The sequence below is a fragment of the Thamnophis elegans genome, chromosome 4 (genome assembly GCF_009769535.1).
Source record: "Thamnophis elegans isolate rThaEle1 chromosome 4, rThaEle1.pri, whole genome shotgun sequence".
NCBI lineage: Eukaryota > Metazoa > Chordata > Lepidosauria > Squamata > Colubridae > Thamnophis > Thamnophis elegans.
Genome location: NC_045544.1, coordinates 80088597 through 80113425, shown reverse-complemented (window position 1 = coordinate 80113425; position 24829 = coordinate 80088597). Strand labels below are relative to the sequence as shown.

General features: G+C 35.9%; 1 protein-coding gene and 1 long non-coding RNA gene across 2 annotated transcripts in view; one reads left to right on the top strand and one right to left on the bottom strand.

Annotated features, from left to right (window-relative positions):
- Positions 1-24829, top strand: part of KIF6 (kinesin family member 6) — a 125947-nt gene that overhangs the window by 12402 nt on the left and 88716 nt on the right. The window contains 11 exon segments of the mRNA XM_032216948.1: positions 9131-9186; positions 9189-9277; positions 10709-10727; positions 10730-10818; positions 11984-11986; positions 12533-12658; positions 17128-17268; positions 17270-17335; positions 17888-18034; positions 20675-20761; positions 21757-21860. Of these exon segments, the coding sequence (XP_032072839.1) occupies positions 9131-9186; positions 9189-9277; positions 10709-10727; positions 10730-10818; positions 11984-11986; positions 12533-12658; positions 17128-17268; positions 17270-17335; positions 17888-18034; positions 20675-20761; positions 21757-21860 (927 nt within the window).
- Positions 9693-20218, bottom strand: LOC116508362. The gene is made up of 3 exons (XR_004255312.1): positions 20064-20218; positions 10818-10898; positions 9693-10589 (listed from the first exon to the last, which is right to left on the bottom strand). It is a non-coding gene; the product is annotated as an uncharacterized LOC116508362 (long non-coding RNA).

Here is a 24829-nt window from a genome sequence, read left to right as displayed (position 1 = left end):
ACAAGAAACAGAAAAAAATAGATATCAGAACAAATGGTGAATGTTGTCTAGAATGTTGTCTATGTTGTCTACATCCCAAGAGAGAGATCTTAGAAGAACTTTTAGAGAGCTGTTAGAAAAAATAAGAAGCAGTATTCTCATGACATCTGTAAAGATATTGAAAATGGAAAAAGAAAATCTTTCAAAAGATTTCCAAACTCAGGAGGTTCCAACCTTGAATTGGTATGCTAAAGGATGCTAATAAATAGATAATAATAGATTCACAGTTGATCAAACGCAAATGGATTGAATACACTGTAATTTTCTACAGTATAGAATGTTAACATGTTACATTAGAAGATATTCCCGATTTACAAAAATTGAAAAGAACTGGAAGTACCGTTTTAAACTAACACATTTTAATTGTTATCAAAAAATAATTTCTGATTTTTGATTAGAATTCCTATTTATAAGAATTACTACTACTAGAAGATGAACTGATATTAGCCCTATGGCAAGCAATGGACTCATAATCTGTAATTGTTATAAATCTATGCCACAAAACTGGAAAATTTAAGAAACTGCAGAAACTATTGTACAATATCCAAAATATCATATACTAGCAAATAATGCTTAGGAGCATCCTACAGAAATTAGAATCCTACATGGAAAGAAAGATGCTAGCTGATTTTAGAAAATGTTAAGGAATATCCATATGTACTTCATTGATTATAGAATGACCTTAAATTGTGTTGATCATGTCAAACTATAGAACAAAGGATCTGTGCTTAGGAAAATGGGAATCTTAAAACACTGCATTGTCCTCGTGCAAAATCTGTACACAAAATAGGAAATCACAATCTGTAATAAACATGGTGAAACAGACTGTTTCAGATTGGGAAAGGAGTAAAAATAGTGGGGACAGTATTTTTATAGCTAAAAATATAAGGATTTGGAAAGTCTGGAAATGAAATTCAAGGAGCACAATGAAAAGAAGTGGGACTGAGATTAAACATAAAGAAAATCAAACTAATAACCGGTAAAGTAACCGAACTGACAATACAAATATTGAAGTGGTGGAGAGCCTGTGTCTTTTGGATTAACTGTTAACAGTCAAGAAAATAGCAGTCAAGAAAAATGCCAAAGTCTCTTGTGGTAGAGCCTTAAAACCCAGTTGAGTCAAACATGTCCAGGCTCAATTATCCTATTTCAGACACATGTGAAGACTTATCTTTCTTGAGAATTCTAAAGAGACAGGAAAGAAGGAAGTAAATAAAAGACATGCAGCTGCAAGGTACATGGACTTGATTATAGTGGCAATGAGTGCATCATTGGAAGTTCTGAAAGGGCATATTGGGTACAGACCATCCTGGAGAAGAAGTTTATAGGTGGTCACTAAGAGTACACATCAACTCATGGCCCATTGTCAAACTATTGAGTGTCAGCAGGTGGCAGCACTTGGCTGACCTAGGCTTGAAAATTACAATGGTTTGCTTAGAACCTAAATGGGAAGTACACCAAGCTAGGCAAAATTGGGGGGGGGGGGTGTTTCACAGAATAAAGGCAAAAGCAAACCATTTATGAATGTCAATCAAACTGTATGTGAAGATTCAAAGGAGATTTCATATCTGTTGGAGCATATATTTGGATATTCAGATAATACATGAATTTTTTTGCTTTTACTATGCATGCTTGTGTAGGAGAAAATGTGTCATTCTTTGTTGTCTTCTCCCACAAAGAACAGTTATTTCCCATTATTCTTTGTTCATTGTCCCAGCCATTCAGCTGCGGTGAAGCATATCACATTTTCCATCCACTTGAGCTTGTTTTGCGGCTCGATTAAGTGCAGCTGTAGCATGTTGATTCTGGATACGTAGGTGCTTTTTGCTAGTATAATAGGTTGCTGGGTGATTTAACTGGCAGACAAAAAGATTTCCAACACAGTGGCTGCCTGAAAAAAAGGCTCTTGATATACATGCTACCTGAATAGTTAAAAATTGGAACAAACTGACAATTTTCCAATTTTAGATCTCTTAATGCTTCTGTTGTTTTCCACTGCAAATTTTTCTGAAATAAGACCTAATTTCACATTATGCTTACACAGTATTTAAAACAATATATTTGTAACCTGACTTAGATTACTTTGTCTCAAATATTCTAAATAGATTTATGGTTACACATTTATTATAGCACATTTCAACTAGAATAATTGTAATCTAAGCTTTTTTTTTAAAAAAAAAATAGCACCTTAAAGTGGAAACACTGAACATATACTATAAATATATAGCCATAGATTAGTTCTCAGTGTTTGATTGCACTGGTTTCTTAATCGTATCTTGGTCTATAATTATATTTATCAGAATCTCTTTGAAGGAAAAAGACTGGTTTGCCAGCTCCATCTCACACAATGGTATGCAAACAAAGCTTGCTACTAAATCTCTTGTCATTCCATACTCTTTTTTTTTCTCCAACTGGGATTTCCCACACTGTAGATTTGGCTGTGACTTAGGCCTGATGATTTGTCTCAAAATATATTCTGACTGGGATAATCCTAAAATAATGGTTCAGATCTCATGTGAGCCTAGCAAAGCACACATGGCTTCAGTGCATATGTAGTCTTTTTTTAATGTAGAAGAAAAAGAAGTTACAGTATTACAGATCTTGTGTTTCTGAATCTTGTGTTTCTAAATTGAAATAAAATATATTCTTGCTTTGGGAACTACTAAGAAGCTGCCTGCATTATGTTAGTTCTAGGCTATGGCTCAAGTGTTGAGGAACAGTGATATACTGGAAAGAATCATCATTCTTGATCTTTTTATATCTCTTGGTTGACATGGTGAACTGATGAAATTTTATACCAGATAAACATGCATCACATCCTTATTCTTATTAGTATAGGTGGTTTAACATAGAAGTTTGTAGAATCTATTTAAAAGCATAGTGGAGGAGGAAAATAATGCCTTTTTGAATGCCACTTTACATGATTATAGGGTTTATTTTAGCAAGTTTTAAGTTTGTTTTCTTTTCTCCTTTTAAATTTTGGCAAAGTAAAGTGTCAGAACTATTGGATTAAAATAGTTATGAACCTGCAGATATGAATCTGCATCAAAAATCTGCTTTTATCAAATTTTTATTGTAAGATATTTTTTAAAAACATTTAAGCAGAAATGAGACAAATTGCAGCTGCCCCTTCCATTAAAGTTATATACAGCGTGACAAGTCAGATTTACAAAATGTTTGGAAATACTATTTTATCTCCCATGTCACTTTACTTTCTCCTCCATCACTTTTAAATGTTTCACACATTTAAATTGTTTAAAGGAAAACAGAAAGCACTGCACCTCTTTTTCCATACTACTTGCTATCAGAGGTGGTATTCAGCAAGTTTTGACCAGTTCTGGAGAACCGGAAGCAGAAATTTTTAGTTCGGGGGACCGGTAAATACCACCTCTGGCTCTGCCCCCATCTATTTTCTCCCTCCTGAGTCCATCTGATCCAGAGGGAATGGGGATTTTGCAGTACCTTCCCCTGGATTGGGGTGGGAATGGAAATTTTACAGTATCCTTCCCCTACCACGCCTGTCAAGCCACGTCACAGCAGTAAACAGTACAAAATAATTTGTAACATGTCTTCTTAACTAAGGGAATGTTTATCTACAATTCAAATCAAATCAAATAGAGCCGTGGCATAATGGTTAAGATATTTTGAACAGTAAAATGAAGGTGTATCTTCAGCTACAGAAGCTCACTGGATTATTTTGGGGGAAGACTTCCCACAATATTTCCACTCTGAAATCTTGATGAAAGGCAGGATAGAAATCAAATAAAGGCAATAAATATTTAACTGCAGTTCTTTTCCATATGTTTAAGTGGAGTTCTTTACTTGGAAACTTAAATTTGTCATAACATTACTATTGGAAAGTATCATGCCAAAATCATTGTATGTAGAGGATTGTAGATAATATTGATGAAGGAAGGAAGATATTAAAGAGAAGATAACTCACACCTAGGAAAGGAGGGACCATGAGAAGGAGATTAAAATAAGCGTACCTTGATTCTGGACAGTGGGGCAGTGGGGGGGGAATTCTGGCAGGTCTTCAAACTATGTTATACTTGACAGCAGTATTGTTCCAGCAGTTCTTGTAATATGTTTCTTGATCTGACCTACTTTGAAAGAATGATATTACAGATCCAAAAATCGTTCTATGATGGGCCAATGAAAATCAAAAGTTGTGAAAAAAATCTTAGGAAATATTAATACTTGGTCTATTCTTTTATGGAGGATTTGCATGCTCATAGCTTCCAAATTCCCTGTGTACAAGTTTGAAATACTTCTAGATTTGATTACTGATTCATTAAAAGCAAAGTTTCTCCTTTCCCATAATTTCATTATTAAAATCAGTATAAATAGTTCAATTGAAATTAATAACATGTATCAGATGTTTAAGATGTACTTAAAATAATTCATTGGTTTTAGATATAACATGCTTGCTTTTATGGCACCCAAGTTATAGCAAAATGAGCCCAAGATTGCTCGAATTACAGAAAGCCAGCCCAAGGTTGCTCTTCTACAATGGTGACTTCATGTGGGGTTGCTAGGCTCTTATTTTTATTACTTTTGATTTCTGTTTAAATAGTAGATTATTTTAAACACTTATATCAGTACTCCCTTATTTCTACAAATGTTTACTGGTGGGTCTACTTTGGGACCAAAGCAGTTAACCATGTTTGGAATATTAGATTTTCACTTAAAGATGTTTAGTCTCTGAATTTATTATACAGGTGAATTAGGTATATGTTATTGAGGAATATTTATCTCTAGAGTCTTCGCAAAATCATATTAGTAGCTCTGTCATTAGTATAGCCCAGGCTCAAACTTATAAACTTTAAAGATAGAATACTATAATGTTGCAAATGTTTATTTCAGTTTGTTTTAACAAGGGTTCTGGGGGGATTGTAGGTGTTTGTTATTTTTTTGTCTGATGTGTCATTAATTTAATCTTTTTAAAAGAAAAACATTGTTGGTTTCACAATATAGTATTAGAAATTGAACCTATTGTATGCATGGATAGAAATAATATGGTTGATAGGCTCCTGTTTCTAGACTGTCACTTTCTATTTTTCTACACTCTTTCTTCTAATTCATAACCATTTTTGATGGAGATTAATTGGAAAATTTGCCAGTTTAACCAAATGAATGTTGAAAAACCTATCTTTCCTATTCTCAGAAGAACATGATTATATTTATTAGATTTCCAGTTTCATGCTGTCCTTCATCCATTGCATATTGGTGATAACCAACTGAGTTATTTCATCATATTCCTTCAAAAGAAAACTTATGTATATCAGCTTTAACTTTGGTAACTTTCAAATCTTTATTTCAGTGACTAATAATCCTTTATACTATATAAATAAAATAGTCTTGCAATTATTTAAACAAACATAACCATAAACAGAAAGAGAGAATGCATTTGGATCCAAATAAGGTACTATTGTAGGAAAATATGGTAGATTTGTGTGTGAATACAAAAACATTGGGTATTTTTCTTACAAGGATTCAGTAGGAATCAAATGTAATTAAGTTATTTAGATATATGTGGGAAAGTTATAAAATGAAATGAGTTTATTTAGGTAATTAAGCTGAATTAATCTCTAACATGAAATACAAATTGAGCCAGTGTATCTGAAAAAATTAACATTTCTTGCTGTACTCTTATGTGTGGAAAAACTCTAGGTTGGGAAAAGAGAAAGGGAGGAAGGGTTTTGATACTGTATTTTCAAATGTAGAGAAATGTTAATATAACGTATTGGCACCAACTTCATTTTTCATAATTCTTTAACTTTTTTCCTGAAGTTTAGTAGGTTTTTTTGCCTTGGAATAGGTCTATGAGATAAACCATTTTCATAAAGCTCCTTGTCCGAAAATAGAAGGGTAACAATAAAGTAATAATTTCCCCCTATCTACGTATTTGAAGATTGCCCTTATACCAAAAATATTGCATTCATTTTTTTTTAAAATACCAGCTTTCTCCAGCTATAAAGGTTTTAGAGTTGGAATCAGTCATTTTGAGGAAAGACAGAGCTGTTATGTAAACATGAAACAGATGTTTACAACTCCAAAGGCTGGGAAGGGAATAGCTAAAATCTGTTGACTCAGAGAGGAAGGAGGCAAAAGTCAGGATTTAAACTCTGGGCTTACATGAAAAATACTGATGCCTATGTACAGTAATTGTTCCCTTTAGCAGTAAAGAATCTTATCTAACAATGTTGAATCTGTGAAAAATTTTGTTCTTACTCAAGGTAGAATTGAGTTTCTAGTAGCTGGTTTTTATTTTGTGCCTAGAGCGAAGTCTGATACCAGTTAGGTACATCAAGATGTGGAGACTGGCTCCCAAAATTTCTCAGCCAACATATTTTTATGGAAATTTTTGGGAATACATTTTTGGCTCGCGTGCCATAAGGGGGGGAGCACAGGGGGGTCGTGCACGGGTGTGCCGCACCCATAATGCAATGCATGACCCCCCCCAGTGCATATGCGTGCATGAGAGGCGAGACCCCACCCCATTTTTTCATGTTTTTTCATCCTCCCCAGGCTCCAGAGGCTTTATAGGAGCCTGGGAAGGGCGAAAACAGCCTCCCCCGCACCCCTGGAGGCCCTCCAAAGGCTTCAAGGACCTTCAGGAGGCTTCCCTGAAGCCTCCGGAGGACTATAAAGGACCCTACGAGCGAACCTACGAGGGCTGGTTTTTTTGCGCTCTGGAGGCTTCAGGGAAGTTCCTGCAGCCTCCGGAGGGCCTCGGGGGGCTCTTTTTGCCCTCCCCAGGCTCCTATAAAGCCTCTGGAGCCTGGGGAGGGCAAAAAATGGCTTTTAAAAAGGGGTGAACTCAGATGGCCAGCGTGCACATGTATGCTGGCCAGCTGACAGGGCAACGCCTTGCATGCCCTGATTAATGGCTCCGTGTGCCACCTATGGCACGCGTGCCATAGGTTCACCATCCCGGTGTTATAGAGTTTAGGGAGATTTCACACTTGTTTTAAAATGCGTAAAACATATGTTTGGTTGCCACAATGTAACAAAGATGTTGAGATTCTAGAAAGCATGCAGAGAGTACCACTGTACTGTAGTTTCATTTGTTCCTGATGTATAAACAAGCACTTCCCAAAAAGCTGCTAACCACATGTTAACAAGTCCAGCTTTGTGACAGGTAACTAGGGTTGATTAGTAACTCTCCATTCTGTGTGTTTGAAATTGACAAGACTGTAAGTAGTTACAAGCAGAAGGCTTTTGCTTCTATTGGACTATAGCACATTTCTGCAGTTGAAAACCTATTTTTGATGCTGTAATGGGTAATATTATATTAATAACCATATAAGTCAGTCAGTCCGTCCGTCTGTCCACCTGTCCATCCATCCATCTATCCATCTATGCCTAATTCTTTTTCACCGGTTGTTTACTGTAATTTTTGTTGCTAATGCCAAGAAAGTTAAACAGTGTGTCCTCTATTCCTCTTCTACCATTGTTCTTCTTTCCAATTGTCCATGTCCACATTTGCCTGTTCAGATTTCTGATAACTCTTTAACTAGCTGCAGTTCATCTTCAGATTTATTTAGAAAGTGTCATGCTAACCGATATAGCCCACTAGATTTATCAACTGATGTGGAAAACATTTTTCCCCTGACTTATTGTTTAGAGCTTATAACTAAAAGATAAAACTACTTGGAGTAAAAAACAAACAAACCCCTGTTTGATTAATGAAATGCAATAGTCCAAAGATCATGTTCTGATTAAGCGAAAGATAACCAGCCACTATTTCATTCAACATTGCTTGAAAATAGGCAATAACTTTCTTCCAAACTAAGGTACAATCCTTGCCTAGTAATCAGGCAGAAAACAAATGTCTGAAAATTCTGGTATTTTTGTTATGAGTGGTTCTGACTTTCTTTGGCATCTTGTATGTTTTTCTTTGACATTTTGCTATTGTAGATTACTCTGAGCCATCTGGCAAATGCTTAGGCTTCCAAATAAATGAGTTGGAGGCCTTTGCCTTTTCATGGCACCAGACTGGAAGCTGATTTTGTATAAGGCCCCATTCTCCTAGAAAGGAAGATTTTGTTTTTTAAAGACTGACCTATTTAAACTCTTCTCATATGAAATACAAACATAAATATTACTTTTTTCCACTTATACATAACATATGCCAACTCTGAGCTGAGTAAATTTGGTACAAATGTCTGTATAAAATTGGACAAAGTTCTGAACAGGATAATTGTGCCTTGATTATATTGTCAAACCTATGTTCTTCACTTACGGATGATTGAAAATATATATACTAGGGAACTTTTGCTAGCTACAGTCTTGCTTGCACAGAATTCTATCATTTTCCATATAAAGACCTGGGGATTTTATAAATGCCATGTTACAGGTGGCCTGTTTTGAGTTTTAGAACCTTTGGTCTCTCAGATATTACTGGACTATATTTTCTAACACTCCTTACTGTTCCACCTAATGGAAATTATAATTCAGAAATACACCAGAAATCAGAGGTCATTGTGGGTATACAATTAGGCAGGGCATATTTTGGTGCATGCATCTAATCATGGATGTAGATTATGTTTGCAAGTTTTTGACTGAAGTTTAATTGTTTTGCCATCTGCAGAGGCTGCATGATCCTGGAAAAGATTAAGTTGCTTTAACGAGGTGCAAGCAGATTCCACATTTGTGTGACCCCTGCATATCCCAAAGCACATTTTTCAGAACTGAATCTGAAGTACTGTGCACATGTACTCAGCATGCCTGGTATTTAATTGTAAACTTTTTTGGAATGTTTGCTTGGCTAAAGAAAATATAATATCACATTTAGCAACAAAAAATTAATGATTATTTATTTTAAAAAGAGAGCCAGTTTGATGTAGTGGTTAAGGTATCAGACAAGACATTGGGATAACATGTGGCTTCTAGGCAACTTTTGGCCAGTTGTTCTGTCACTTAGGCCAAATCACCTCACAGGGATTTTGGCGAAAATAGGAGGAGGAAGCATTATGTATGCTACCTTGATTGTACAAATATAGATGGAATAAAAGTCAAATAAATTATTAACAGCAGATTGAAAATGTACAAATTTACATATATGCACATTTTGTCTCCATTTCAGTGCTCTGTCTGGTTATAATGGAACTATATTTGCCTATGGACAAACTGGCAGTGGCAAGACTTTACAATCACTGGGGGAGCAGAACGTTACAGTGATCGGGGGATAATTCCACGGACCCTGTCTTACATATTTCAGAGGTTGCAAAAGGTACAGGCCATTATTTTGTCCTTTTCATTTAAGAATAACTTCTTTACAGAAATATACAATTATGTAAATAATTTATTTCTGTAAGTTTAAGATTCTATATATTTAACAGGAAATCAAAGGTCTAAAAATTGTCAAGTTGCAACTGTTATTTTAATAGAAGAGAATCTCTACTTGTAGAGTCCTTGTAGATATTGCATTACCTGACTAGATAACAACAATAATACTAGCACTCTCTAATAATGTTACTTGGTTGGGTAAGGAAATGTCTACAAGCAAACAACCCAGCTCAGAGAGCACCAAGGACTCCAAGGTGTTTTTTTTTATACAGGAATGGTATTGTATCACAGAAACCTGGCTTAAAGTTTTAAGTCAGCCTGGCATCATTCAGTTTGTATGGCCACCTGCTCAACAGTTTGTATTAAAATTAGATTAATATTAATTTATGTGACATTTATTTAAAACTGTAGTACAAATTAATGCCTGAGTTTTACAACAGCTCAGAAGATCTGAGTCTCCTTTGCTATGAAGGAGCAGTGTGTTTGGATTTCTCCTAGAGTAGTCTTGCAAGACAGAAAGCACGCCCAGATGAACTAATTTTAGTTTATTGTGAGGGTACATTAACAATATCTTGCAATACATTTCTCCCCCATCATCGTCTACAGCCCAAGAAGTATGCCATGCCCACATTCCTTCTGCAGACAAAGCTGCTTCTTATCTGAATGGCTCTTCCCTCTGTGGCCCAAGGTCATTGCCACATAGAGAGACTGGCCAGGTGAGCATTTGGCCAGCAATCTTACTTGGAATTCAGGGACTTCCCAACAGTAACTTATACCTCATTACTAATCATACAAATTACTGTAAATAAGGCATTCTACATAGGGTTGCCTTTGAAAATCACTCAGAAACTGCTGTTGGAACAGAATGTGGCAGCCTACTTACTGGCAGATATGAGTCACCAAGCGCATATAATACTGGTGCTGCAGGCCCTGCAATTCCAGATGCATTCAAAATGCTGGCTTGGCATGTATAAATATTATGACTTTCAACTTCACACCAATTACTTGCAGAACTGCTTCCCTAGCAGAACTGACCTATGTACAATATTATACCTGTTTCTGGTAAAGCTGCTGGTTGTTCCCCATTTCATTGAGTGAGGGAATCTGAGGCCACCAGGCATTCCTAATTAGTTGGTTGTTGATGATGACTCAGTCCAATTTATTTTAACATATCAATAAGATGGATTGTATTTTAATGTTTTATCACTCTGAAATTCCTTAGCATGGTGTTTGTTGATGAAATATAGTGGAGATACCTAGTTAGATAGAGAGGAGAGACACTAACATCAAGTTTGTGTAGTACTAAAGTTAAAAAAATAAATATAAGTAAAATCTAGATTTTATACAATTATTTATTTTTTCCCTTTTAATTCAGGATATCAGTAAGGTTTATACCACCATATTTCTTACTTAGAAATTTACAATGAGTGTGGTTATGATCTGCTAGATCCACGGCACGAAGCCTCCAACCTGGAAGGACTTACCGTAAGTAATGCAGATTTTAAAAATCAGCACATCTTTTTTCCTTTCTCCTCGTTCCAAATTCTCTGGGTATGTCTGCCTGTCTGCATATCAAACACATTAAAATTTAAAATTTATATCAAATTAAAATTTCTGTGACATTGCTGTGGCGAAACAGTATTGTTGATTTTTTTTCTTTCAAATGTCTTATTCTACACAATGAATCAAAGAAATACAATTACAATAAATAATTAAAAACTATAATGTAATTTTCCTAGATTTTTTCATAGATAAATAATATACAAAATTAATCAAAGCTATGTATTGGACAGTGCTTCAACAGTTTTGTAACTATTTATAGAGAGAGTTTTGGCTTGCAAATTCTGCAGAGAGAATTTTGGCCTGCAAAGATTTGGCCTACAAATCTAGGTGGCTACTAGTCTTTTGTATATTTGTGTGAATTAATATATAATATTATTACATGTGCATACATGTGTATGTGTGAATATGAATATTGGAATAGTACAGTAAATACAACATTTTTTCACTGTTACATACTCTATATTGGGTGGAAATGTTATTTAAAAGATCTCCTTGTCAACCTAGAAACAGAAAAAATTAACTAGAAATATTAGTACTATCTAATATTTTATCTCTCACATTGCAATTGTATAAACAGATCTATTTCTAATCTTCTGATTCCTTTCTTTAAGTAAAATGTATATATGTTTTAATGCTAATTTGGGTCTTGATATGTGAAAAGTACTGCTAATTTATTCATAATGACAGAGGAGGCAGAAGCAAGGCTTTTGTTTTCTTTATAAACAAAGAATGTTTTCCATTTGGCTAAGTATATGGAATTTGTAGATTCCTTTTAAAGCTAAGTGGAATTTGTATAAAACAATATTAGCCAAGTTGAGCTGGATACATTCTTCAGTTGCATTAGCCAAGTTATAGGACTAGTAAGAAATGGAACTTTCTGAGGACCTTCTTTTAGAAAAATTGTGGCCTTTACTGTTCCAGGTCCAAAAAGGTACCACAATTCTCACAATTATCTATTTAATACTGAAATCATATCCCAAAGGTGCTTTTTCAAGAGGCAACTGTCTGGCTTCTCTTTGAAGACATTTTGTTTCTCATCTGAAGAAGCTTCTTGAATGAGAAACTAACATCTTCAAAGAAAAACCAGAAAGTCCAGTTGCCTCTTGAAAACACACCTTTGGGACAACCGTGACCTGGATGATTGAGAATTTCCCTAGACACTAAAATTAACATGCACTTAGGTTCAGTAATATGGCCTATACTTCCTTTTCCCATAAATTCTTTTCCAGGCAATTTTGTGAGCAAAGTAGAATTTTCTTTAAATTTGTTTTCTTGGTTTACTATAATAACAAATAAGGATTTCTCTTCCTGATCATCTGGAATAGGACAAGATAGTATAAAGGATATTAGAAATATTATAGTTTTGATATCTTTATTGCGAATGTTTACAGTTTTAAATCTTTAATATTGAACAACTCAGTTTTCTTCCTCAGTAGATTACACAATTCTGTAATATATATTTCATTTACTGCGAAATCTTGCTGTTACTAGCTAGAGTAAACCTTAAAGCATTTGTATATTATCAAGAAATAAGACATTTACTTACTAGGCAAAACTTTTGAATAAATATTCCAGTATAATTTATGATTAAAAAACTAAAACCCATATGATTGTTTAATTTTTTTCATGTAGAAAGGTGACAATAATGGAGGATCCTGATCAGAACATTCACACTGAAACATCTCTCTTTGCAGCAAGCACCAATGAAGAAGAAGCTCTGAATCTGCTTTTCTTAGGTGACACAAACAGGATGATTGCAGAGGTGCGCATATTTTCAACGTCTCTTATTCTGCAATCACCAAAAAGCTTATAGTAAAATATATGTTTATTTATTTAAAATGTGTAAATAATCACCGGTTTTGTAATCAATTCTGGGTGCTCCTCTCCAGCCATCTATTCAGAAATTTCAGTGAAATTTATAAATATTGTTCTTAAAGTATCATTGTTTTGCTTTTGCTTCAAATATATTTAAATATGTTAAACATTTAATTGAATTTGTGAATCCAATGTAAATGATATTGTACACAACCAGGTACTTTATAGTAGAAGAATCTATATGTGACAAGAATGGTACTTTGGCAGAGAAATCATGCAGTTTTTGTGGAAGACATGTCAGCTAGATTTCTCCCACACAGGAATTTGGAGAATTTAATGAACAACTCTCCCCTACTTGGCCCTTGGAAACCAGGATATGGGACTTCCATTAAGTGATGGAAAAGGCACTGAAATTGAGCCTAAGACCTGTAACTTTCAGAAACGTCTACTGGAAATGTATTATTGGAAATGGCTTCAGTGGTGTCGTTCCATAATGATTCATTCTTAGTTGTGGTGTGCTGAATTTCAGTTCATCCAAACTGAAGCTAGCCAAAGGGAGCTGGACAGATGTTTCCCTTGGCTTTTTTCCCCAGGGCAGTCCTAAATGTAACACCTCTTCTAGTATTTAAAATTTCTCCTCATAAGTCTCAATTGTCAGTTCCCTACTCATTGCTACTGCCTTCCTCTGAATGTATATGTGTTGCAGCACAGTTCATATGATAGATGAACATATGCTTAGGTCTTAATCTCAGTTGAACAAATTTGAAAATCAAAGTAGATAGGGATTTATCTGAACATTAAACTGCTTCATTTTTAATGTGACATGAAACAATAGTATATGATGAAAAATGTTTTATGAAGCTAAGTAATGAGGAAACAAATACTAAGTTTATGTGTCTTTCCTCTGGCATGAATCTGGCCAAAATAAATCTTTGTGGCAGGTTTTCTAGTAATAGTGGGAATTCTTAAAAGATCTGAAATCTTACTATTCAGTAGGGGGAATAACTTTTTCATTATTAAATTGTAAGACTTTAGAATGGCAAAGATTGATTGATTGATTGATTGATTTGATTTATTCAGTTTGCATGCCACCCTATTCCCGAGAGACTCAGGCGGCTAACAATCAAGAGGGAAGGGGGATACAAAATAAAAAATAAAAAAGACAAACACGTAGTAAAAAACAACAACAGTCATACCCTTAAGTAGGGCTAAGAGATTCAGAGGCCCCAGGCCTGCCGGAACAGCCAGATCTTAATGGCTTTGCGGAAAGCCGGAAGGGTGGTGAGGTCCGGATCTCACGGGGAGATCATTCCAGAGGGGCCGGAGCATCCACAGAGAAGGCCCTCCCCCGGGGAGTTGCCAGCCGACACTGGCTGGCAGATGAAATTCGGAGGAGGCCTAATCTGTGGGATCTAATAGGTCTATGGGAGGTAATTGGCAGGAGGCGGTCTCTCAAGTACCCAGGTCCGATACCATGTAGAGCTTTAAAAATAACGACTAGCACCTTGAAGCAAGTCCGAAGACCAATAGGCAGCCAGTGCAGCTCGCGGAGGATAGGTGTAACGTGGGTGTACCGAGGTGCACCCACAATCGCTCGCGCGGCTGCATTCTAGACAAGCTGAAGTCTCCGAATACTCTTCAAGGGCAGCCCCATGTAGAGCGTGTTACAGTAGTCCAGTCTTGAGGTTACAAGGACGTGAGTGGCTATCCGAAGGGCCTCCCCGTCCAGATAGGGTGCAGTTGGTGCACCAGGCGAACCTGGGCAAAGGTCCCCCTGGTCACAGCCGACAAATGGTGTTCTAAAGTCAGCTGCGGATCCAGGAGGACTCCCAAATTGCAAACTCTCCTCTGAGGGGTGTATAATTTCACCCCCCAGGCTGAGAGATGGAATAGCTGGACCATCTTTGGGAGGGAGCATCAATAGCCACTCGGTCTTGTCGGGATTGAGAGCAGCTTGCTCATTCCCATCCAGACCGTAACAGCCTCCAGGCACTGGCACATCACTTCAACCGCTTCACTGAGTTGGCACGGGGCGAACAGATACAGCTGTGTATTGTCTGGGTATTGGTGGTATTTTATCCCGTGCCGACGTATGATCTCACCCAACGGCTTCATGTAGATATTAAATAGGAGGGGAGACAGGACCGAACCCTGCAGCACCCTATAATTGAGGGGCCTAGGGTTCGATCTCTGCCCTCCAACCAACATCGACTGCGACCTGTCCGAGAGGTAGGAGGCGAACCACCGAAGATGGTGCCTCCCACCCCCACCTCCCGCAACCGTCGCAGAAGGATACCATGGTCGATGGTATCGAAGGGCGCTGAGAGGTCAAGGAGCACTAGGATAGAGGCATGGCCCCTATCCCTGGCTCTCCAGAGATCATCGTCAGCGTGACCAAAGCAGTTTCTGTGCTGTAGCCAGGGCCTGAATCCACTGAATGAATCCAGATAATCGGTTTCATCCAAGGACCAGCCGGAGTTGAAAGGCCAAAAAATATTTGCATTTATTCATAAAAGCAACCCTGTACAAATCACTTTGCAATATGGCAATTCTGAGGATTGACTCCTTTCTTATAAGGAATTGTTTATTCCTAGAAAGGAATTCTATTTTTATTTCTTTAATCTTGCCTTTCTGTAGTTGGCTTTACTAATTAAATTTCAGGCTGATGTACAAATTCCAGAAATAGCAAATTTAGGATAATTTAAGATATTTTTAGGTGTAACCAGAAACACCACACAGGATATATACACTGTATAAAATAAAGAAATTCGGGCCTCACAATAGGAAATGGTGGTGGAAGTCAAATATATTTTTTACATGGTACATGACGTAATGCAACATTTGTGAATCTTTTTTTCTGAAAGCTTAAGAGAAAGAAGACTGCATATACAATTCTGATAGATTTAATAACAAGAATATGACCTTGTTTTATTTATTTTTATTTTATGTATATCCCACCTTTATATGATTCAAACATACTTTATAGATCATGTATTATCCTTGCTATCACAACTCAGTGATTTGTTGTCACCGGAAACTTCCATCACATTGAATGTACCCCAATTGGTTTGGCATTCAACCAATAAAAATGAATTGGTAATGTAAACCAAAGAGTATAGTTATTAATCTCTTTACCGTACATTCAAAACAGTGTAAGTCTATCAACACGAAAGACAGTATCATTAACATCAGCATTTTACTATCTTTTAACAATAATAAAACTAACAACAAAATAAAATATTGAATATCAAAATATGAAGACAAATAACTCAGAAAGTTTTATTTTTAGGAAATTAAATCAAAGCCACCTTGCAGCTTATTTTTTTTTTCCTTTTAATGCAAACTTAGGGCCTGTTTTAATCAGAAGAAATTTTTCAGTGAAAGGCTTTATTGCCGTTTGTTCAGTTTGGGAGGACATATCTGTGTTGTATTTGTTTAGTTACTTGTGTTTGGAAAGTGCCTAGAGCTAATATTCTTGGCAGCATTCACATATATTTAATGATGTAAACATTTTAAATATTTAAAGATTAAAGCAATACTTCTCTTTATCTACTTTTCATCTATGAGTAGACTATCTATGTATTCTGCACATTTTAGCATATAAGGGTTTTAACCACTACACATTTTTTTCACAAATATGGTTTTAGAGAGGATGTGTAGGTCATCAGGCTTGTTGATGATACCATATTATTCAAGCAAAGATTTCTCCCAATTAGAGGGCTTAATTGAAAGAGTGAATGCATGCCGCCATAATCAAATGTTAAGGGACATATAAGGTCCAAAAAAAATGAAAAGAAAGTAAATACTCAGTTAAAACATGGAGTTTGCATGTAGCTATTGAGAAGATAAATTTTGTATAAGGGCTGTGGTGAAAAGGAATTGAAGATGAATCTCTTGGTGCCATAATATTACACAAATCTGTGGCATATAACTGGTATAACTACACTGTTCTTCTCCTATTCAGGTAGCCGTTAACTTAATGGTCACTAAGTGACCATTCAAAGTTATAATCACCCCCAAAATTACTTATGACCTGATTTTTAATTGCCAACATCCCCTCACGCAATGGTCATGTGATTGGATTTTGAGCACATAGACTGCTTTTATAGCCATTTGTGCACTATTTGCAGTCATGGTGCACAATTTACAATGTTTTTGTTTTGAATTAAGGAACTCTCGTTACTATATTTTATAAAGTAGTATGTAGTAGGAACAGATGAATTGACCATTTTTGCCTTCCTCCAATACAGCCCATTGTAAATGGAATTATTATGGGATGTTTGGGTTAGACCTGAGAAGTTTCAAAGTATCATTGTGATCTGTTTTAAACTCGCAACCACGTTTTATTTCTAAATGATCAGTAACATTTAGACTGAGAATTAAAAAGTAAGGCTTAGGAAATGCTTTCTCTCACAGACTCCAATGAATCAAGACTCCACACGTTCACATTGCATTTTCACCATTCATATCTCAAGCAAAGAACCGGGATCAGCAACCATTCGGCGTTCCAAGCTACACTTAGTGGACCTGGCTGGTTCAGAGCGTGTTGGGAAGACTGGGAGTGGGAGGCCAGCAACTGACAGAGGCCAAATATATCAATCTGTCTCTTCATTATTTGGAACAGGTAAAGTTGATCCAGTCTCCATGTTTTGTTTTACAATATTCATGTTCTCTTGCACTGAATTTTGATTTAGACATGGAACACGATGGATCTCAGGTAGCTACTCTGTGGCAAAATGTCTGTACTATACTTTAATGTATTGGTACTATTTGATAGCCCTTCTTATTTGGTGAGCAGTTTAATAACACATAATGAAATTTAACAATAGTACTTATATATATATAGGTAGTTCTCACTTAACTACCATGGTTCAGTGACGCTTCAAAGTTACACATGTGATTTTGGTAAAATGCAATTGGCAGAGATGTCAAAGTACTGGGCAGGCCAAAAGAGCAGAGATGGGGAGAGGGAAATAGACAGGAAGGGGGAATGCAGTTTGAGACCTATACTCTTTGTATTAAGTTTAATTTTTTGGTCTACTTTGTTATAAAACAATGAAGTGATTATGCCTAAACATAATACTTAGTTTAATGTATTTTTTAATAATAGGCAGACCTGTCGGAAGTAAACAAAAAGCAAGATATTAGAGCTTACTAAATAGTCTAATTATTGCAGGTAATCATTGCTCTGTCAGAAAAAAACAGATCTCACATCCCCTACAGAAACTCCATGATGACTTCAGTACTAAGAGACAGCCCTGGGAGGGAATTGCATGACAACATGAGTGCAACGCTCTCGGTAGAAAAAAGGACATAGATGTATGTTTTCCCTTTTTTCCATTTCTCAGTCTTTTGATATTAATGTAACAATTTTTGTATGCTCCAATTTCATATCATAACTTGCAGTATGATTAAATTCTGACAGTGACATAAGCATTCTCAGAATGGGTTTTTTCTCCATTTTTAAGGACTTGGCTATTTATAACTACTGAAGTGAGAACTAGAGATAAAATTAAAAAACAGTAGAAAAGGGGAAAAAATTAAAAGCTCTCTAATACATACATATGTGTTGGTGACTCAGCAGCAGTCTTCTGTGAGTCTTTTCAGGATGCAAGATTAGTTATGCAGCTGGGGGCTCGTTAGGGCATATTCTGGGGATAAAGGACAGATGGGGCCACGCCCTAGTTGCAGGAGGTCAACGTTCCTTGGTTCGTTCAACATTGATTGATCATCAGTCGTGGTTTATGTAAGATACACTTGGAAAGTGCTTTGTTTCTGTAACCCTGATTCAAGGATACACTTGGAGAAGTGCATTGCGTTGTTAGGAGTTTTTTGTTTGGTATTCTGTTATCTGGTCAGAGACTGTATTTATGTTATTTTGGGCTCAAAGCCAGTCTGAGCCGAGAACTGATAAAGAGAGTTCCTTTTAAGTTGTTTTCCTGTCGTCTGTTAACGAGCGGAGAAGGAGGGACAGAACATATATGACAGAACATACACACACATACAGCTTGGATTTATTCACTCTCTCAATTCTCTCCCCTCTAACCCCCCCCCCTCCAAATATACTCACACAATCTCTCTGTTTTTTTTGATACCACCTTTGTTGTTACCTTAAGTACATGAAGGGATGATAGGGAGTTCTGAGTAATGCAATATTTTCTTTATAGTGTCATGGGTTCCAAATAACATCCAAAATTAAATCAGAGTCCAAGGCAAAGTATTGCTCAAAGTTCCAATGTATTAAGATAGTCACGTTGGCACATCTGGGAAAACCCAAATCTGAAGCTTCTTCTGTCCCCCCCACCCTGCCAGTTAAAGTTCATGATCTTGCCCCCACACCCACAAGTCCATCACATGGTCCAATCTTTCACTGCTATGCTGGCAGTTCCACCCATCCTGTTCTGGTCAGGTGCAGAGGTATAGAGACAAAGGATGACCTTGGATTCTAGAAAGGAATTTTGTTTTGGCAACATAACATTCTACTCCTTACTATCCCCCCTCCCAGTCCCCACTAATGAAACAGCATAGTAGAATAGATAGTAGTGTGGCAGGCCAAAGATCCCAAAAGGACTGGCTGCGAGGCCTGACATATGGTTTAACTGAACATTCAAAGCATTTCATATTCTTCACATAGAGCCTTATCAGAGGATGCAGATTTAAAAAAAAATTAAATGGAGGAAAAAGTTGATATTTTTTTCCTGAAGATTGCTTCAGAGTTCTAGGATGATTTGGATTTAAGAAAAAATCTTTTTCATTATATTTAATCAGATTAGGTGATAACAAATAGCAAAAGTCATTGTGTGGATATTTACAATACAGTTCATTTTATAAAGTTAATTATATTCAGTACATAGTAAAAATCAGTCTGAAGTATCTTAATTCACATAATAATAAATAATGATCTTATAGCATTGTTGTTTTTAAAACATTAACCCTGATAGAAATATAACTAAATTCCTTAGCAAAATTGAAGCAGAATAAAGGATATTCTAGAGCTGGTTAATAACTTGTTTATAATATAGTAGGTAATGTTGGCATAAACTATATGCTAGTGGATCATCAGCAATTTAAAAAGAAAATATGACTGAAATTTAAAAAAAGTTAATTAGTTTTGAAACTAGAGATAGTTAAAATTAACAGAATTTAAGACTTTATTAGATTTTTTTAAAAAAAATTAAAAACATCATTAAGGGCCAATTTCTTACGCTGCACTATACATCACTGTTGATTTATTATTTAGAAAATAATTTAGCATCAATTATGTACATAGTTATAATTTTGAAATAATATTTATAGAAATTAAAAGGATGTAATACCAAATATTGATTTATGGCTGAAAATTGAAAACTCACCCATAGGTCTTTTGCTTTTTTGCCTTTACTCTTTAATTATTGAAATCTACCATTTGATCAATTTTGTGTTCTTCATTGCCATCAACCTATGCGTTTAGCCCATTATTCTTAATTAACACAGAAAACTCTTCAAGGAGTGTCCAGTAATAAATCACTTTTCCCGGGCAGAGTACCTCGCTGCCCAATCGGGGAACAGAGATATGGTCACATGTTATGGAACCACATTTCCCACAAGGCAGTTCTGCCTACATTTCCCATAAGGTAGTTACATTTCCCATGAGGTAGTTTCTTAAAGGAGACCGATCTTAATTCCTACATTAGCTATATACTGTTGGGACAGCACACTATTAATTAGTAAACACAAAAAAATGTCATACTTAATTTTATGGGGAAATATGGGAGTGGATATGGGGCTTCTGTTTTTGCTTGCAAATGTCATATTATCTAATTCAGTCATGAGATGTAATAGACAGAAACTATTTTTATCATACAATTTGTCTGGTATTCTTTTTTGTTAAAGCATATTAAGACAATTTTAAAGATTGTTACTTTGATTGTAGAAAACTTACCTGTTTACATAGTGATAGGTTAAGATTTTTTTTTCCTTTTAGGAATCTATATCAACCTGTAGATTTGCTCAGCGAGTTGCTGTTATTAAGAATGAAGCTGTTCTAAATGAAGAAATTGATCCTGGATTGGTAAGGCTCCTCAGTGACTCTTTATGAAAACACTACTGTATATAATATAACACGACAGTGATTTCCATGTAATAATTATTCCAAATAATTATTCATTTTGTCTCCTTAATATGGTAGTGGAGGTTATTTGTCACAAGTGATTAAAAGTGTTGCGTACTCGATGCAACTTACATAGTGTATTATTATTATTAAAAATAAGTAAATATTTTCTTTAATATACAGAGTGATCTAATGTATAATGTTTTCAATCACTAATATTAAGCAATCATTTTGAAGTTTTGTAGTGTGGTTGTATAGAGTGATGTATGTAGTAGCTGTAGTTAACGTGAAAGTAAGCATAATGATAGCAATAGCACTTAGACTTACCGGTATATACCGCTTCATAGTGCTTTACACCCTCTCTAAGTGGTTTACAGAGGTCAGCCTAAGCCCCCAACATCTGGGTCCTCATTTACCGATCTTGGAAGGATAGAAGACTGAGTCAACCTTGAGACTGGTGAGATGTCGATCTGTCAAACTGATGGCAGCCGATGATCAGCCGAAGTAGCCTGCAGTATTGCACTCTAACCACTGCGCCCCCACGGCTTTTGTATATTCAATAGAACTTTTCCTCCAGAGACATATTCAGAATATTGTCTCCTTATAGAATAAAGATGGTGAAAACATATTCCCCATAACTAATCCAGAACTGTATTGATATGCTATAAATACAACTTCAAAGTGGGAAACCAGTAAAAATTGAATCTCAGTTGTCTAGTTTTTACCATCTTGAAAGGAGTTTCTTTTCCCTCAAATCATGGCTCTTCATTTTTCCAAAGCATGCCATTATTTAGTTCACAGAATTATTTCATTTCTATAAAAGAAAATGAAAAATGTTTAATTTTTGGGGGGAAGGGAATATAAAGATTAGCAATTTGGTTATATAGAAAGAGCATCACATAACTTCTAAATCAGACATTCATTTTTATTCATTGTGATCCATTTTATATTTCCAGATGATTATGCGTCTGAAGAAGGAAATCCAGGAATTAAAAAATGAATTGGCCATGGTGACTGGTGAACAAAGATTTGAAGAACTCTCAAAAGAAGAGCTGCTAGAGTATTGTTTGGTTTTCTTTATGTCATCTTATGTCATACATATATTCTGAATTTTTTTTTATAAGCATAGACATTCTAGTGAAATTTAGTTTCAGATAATACTTCAAATTAAGAGATATTTTAAATTTAACAGAATGAATAGTGAACTTACAGCAGCTGCAGTATGTTCACCCTGTCTTATTAATAGTAAGAGAAATAAGAAAAAGTGAAAGTTGTAAGATCTAATTGTCTAGTTTTATTATTATCAGACACAGATTTTGGCAGTAGATATGAATTTCCATATAGACAATTTTCTGAGAAGTAATTGGGGCAGAGTAAGTAAAGTGCAAGAATGATGGTCTAGGTGCTATATTGAGGTAGATGAGAATAATGATCAGGAACATGAATGGTGCTAAACTGTCAATGTTTAAATTAGCTAGGTGAGGTGAATAACCTTTAAAGATTATTTTGTTAGGTATTGAGCCCAAATTGGTATTGAAATAAATGAAGTGAATCAGGCTTTTTACCGCAAATATTTCCTTTGAGACATTAATACATACCAATTGAGGAGAAGGTTCAGAGCATGTATAACTTTAAAAAGTATTTAGGGAATATTTATAGCACTTAGAAATGCTGTGTTACTAGTTGTAATCAACAAATTTCTTACATGCTAAATCCCTGCTTGTAACTAATTTTTTTTTTTTTGCAATATAAGACTGCTGAGAGCATGATCAAATATAAGGTTTATAAGGTTTATTGTATTTATATGCCGCCCTATTCCCGGAGGGACTCAGGGCGGCTAACATAACCCCAAACTTTCTGAATCCCATTATCTGAGAAATCTATAACTGCATAGTTTGATTATTGTATTTAAGACACTTCTCTCTGTAAACTTATCTATTGTATTGGAGAAACAGACTTCAGCAGCAGTATTATATTTACGTGGATTACCGTATTTTTTGGAGTATAAGACGCACCTTTATTTTCCTCCAAAAAGAGGCTGAAAAATCTTGGGTGTGTCTTATACATCAAATACAGCATTTTTTGCCTCTTGAAGCCCCGCTCCTTCACCAAAATGGGCTGTGCATACCCTGATGGAGGCTTTCAGAGAGCTCCTGGGGGCGTGGAAGGAAAGAATGAGCACAAAATGGGGCCGTTTTTGGCTCCCCCCACCCCAGCCTCCAGCAGCACTCTATAAGCCTCCATAAGGCTATGCAAGCAATTTTTTTTGTCAAAAAAACGGTTTGCCTGTTTCGCAAAAAAAATGGCCATTTTTTGCTCATTTTGGGGGGGGCACCCCCAGAGCACTCTGCAAGCCCCCCCATGGCTATTCATGCCTTTTATTTAAAAAAAAACGGGCCATTTTGGGGAAGTTTGCAGAGTGTAAAAAAATTTTTTTCTCTTTCGGAAGCTTTTTAGTTAGAGTGATTGCTGAGAATTACATTGATCAAGTGCTGTGTCAGCATAACAAGTCTTAGGTGCTACAGGTTGTCAGCGATTTCCTTCTCCAGCACATGGATAAATAAACCTGGAAAAATCTACCTACCTACCTACCTACCTACTTACCTACCTACCTACCTACTCCCTCTCTCTCCCTACCTACCTACTGTATTTCTCTCTTTCTCTATCCCTCTATCTACCTACCTACTCTCTCTCTCTCTACCTACCTACTGTATTTTTTCTCTCTCTCTCAATCCCTCTATCTACCTACTTACCTACTCTCTCTCCCTACCTACCTACTGTATTTCTCTCCCTCTCCCTCTGTCTATCTACCTACCTACTCTCTCTCTCTCTCTCTCTCTCCGTACCTACCTACTGTATTTCTCTTTCCCTCCCTCTCTATCCCTCTATCTACCTAGCTATTTTTTTTTTTAAAGCCTCTTCAAAACCTTGGTGCGTCTTACACTCCGTGCATCTTATACTCCGAAAAATATGGTATCTAGGTACAAGTCTGTAGATTTTATTATTGTTTCGCTTATCTAGCTCTAAAAAAATTCAAAATTCGGCCAAGGAGCAACAGCATTAAAAATTCTGGCTGTGAAGATTTTTTTACTGTAGACAATGAAGCCTGTCTTGAAAAATTGAAGACACCAGTCTGTCAGAGAAAGAAAGTCTCCATAACCAATTACTTGAAGCCTAAGATTATAATATTTCAAAAGAAGCCATTGAAGTTTTAGTACATTTAACTGTGCTGAAACAAAACTGAACAAATTAATCTTTATAAATTCCTGAGCATAGCTTTTTGAAAGTAAGAGGTTCTTGGAATGTACAAATTATTCAAAAATACCCAAAGATAGCAATTTTAAAATTTTAAAAAAAAAATTCAAAACGAGGGAGGAAATTACAGACTGAAAAGTTTTAATGGCAAAGTTATAATATGGCCAAAATGCAGTTCACAAATTTGTTCATATAAAGACCCTCTGGAGATTATAAACTAAATTTTGAATAGGCATGTTTCTGTGCCTTGTTGCATATCAAACATAATGCTGTGTTTTGAAATAGGATTGACTTCAATTATGGCCTAAATACTGAGTTGCTATTTCAGTTTTTGGTGTAAAATATTTTTTTCCTGACAGAAGTCTTTTGTTGGGTATGGAACATTTTAGGCTCAGTGATGGAAACCTGTAGAAATTAGAGTTACAGAGTTACTTCCAGGATATTGCATACATGATGTTATTCAGGGAAACATAACTACCATTTATGCAAATTGTAATTGCATCACATTTTGTCCCATATAGTTTGAGAAGCTAAATTTAATTTAGATCTGAATATACTCTCATCATGATTCAAGGCATAAAGAATTTCTTAGAAACTGATGTGTATAAGGCAGTTGGATAAATGATGCTTGCTTGCCCTTGCTGGGGAGCTAGCAAGTTGTTACTTGCTTGCTGAGGCAGACTGGAGAGCCATAAGGGACTGGGGACAGAAGGAGCTAGGGGAACTAATTTTTGCAGATGCTTGCAAATAGAGATGAGAGAGAGATTTGGGGTG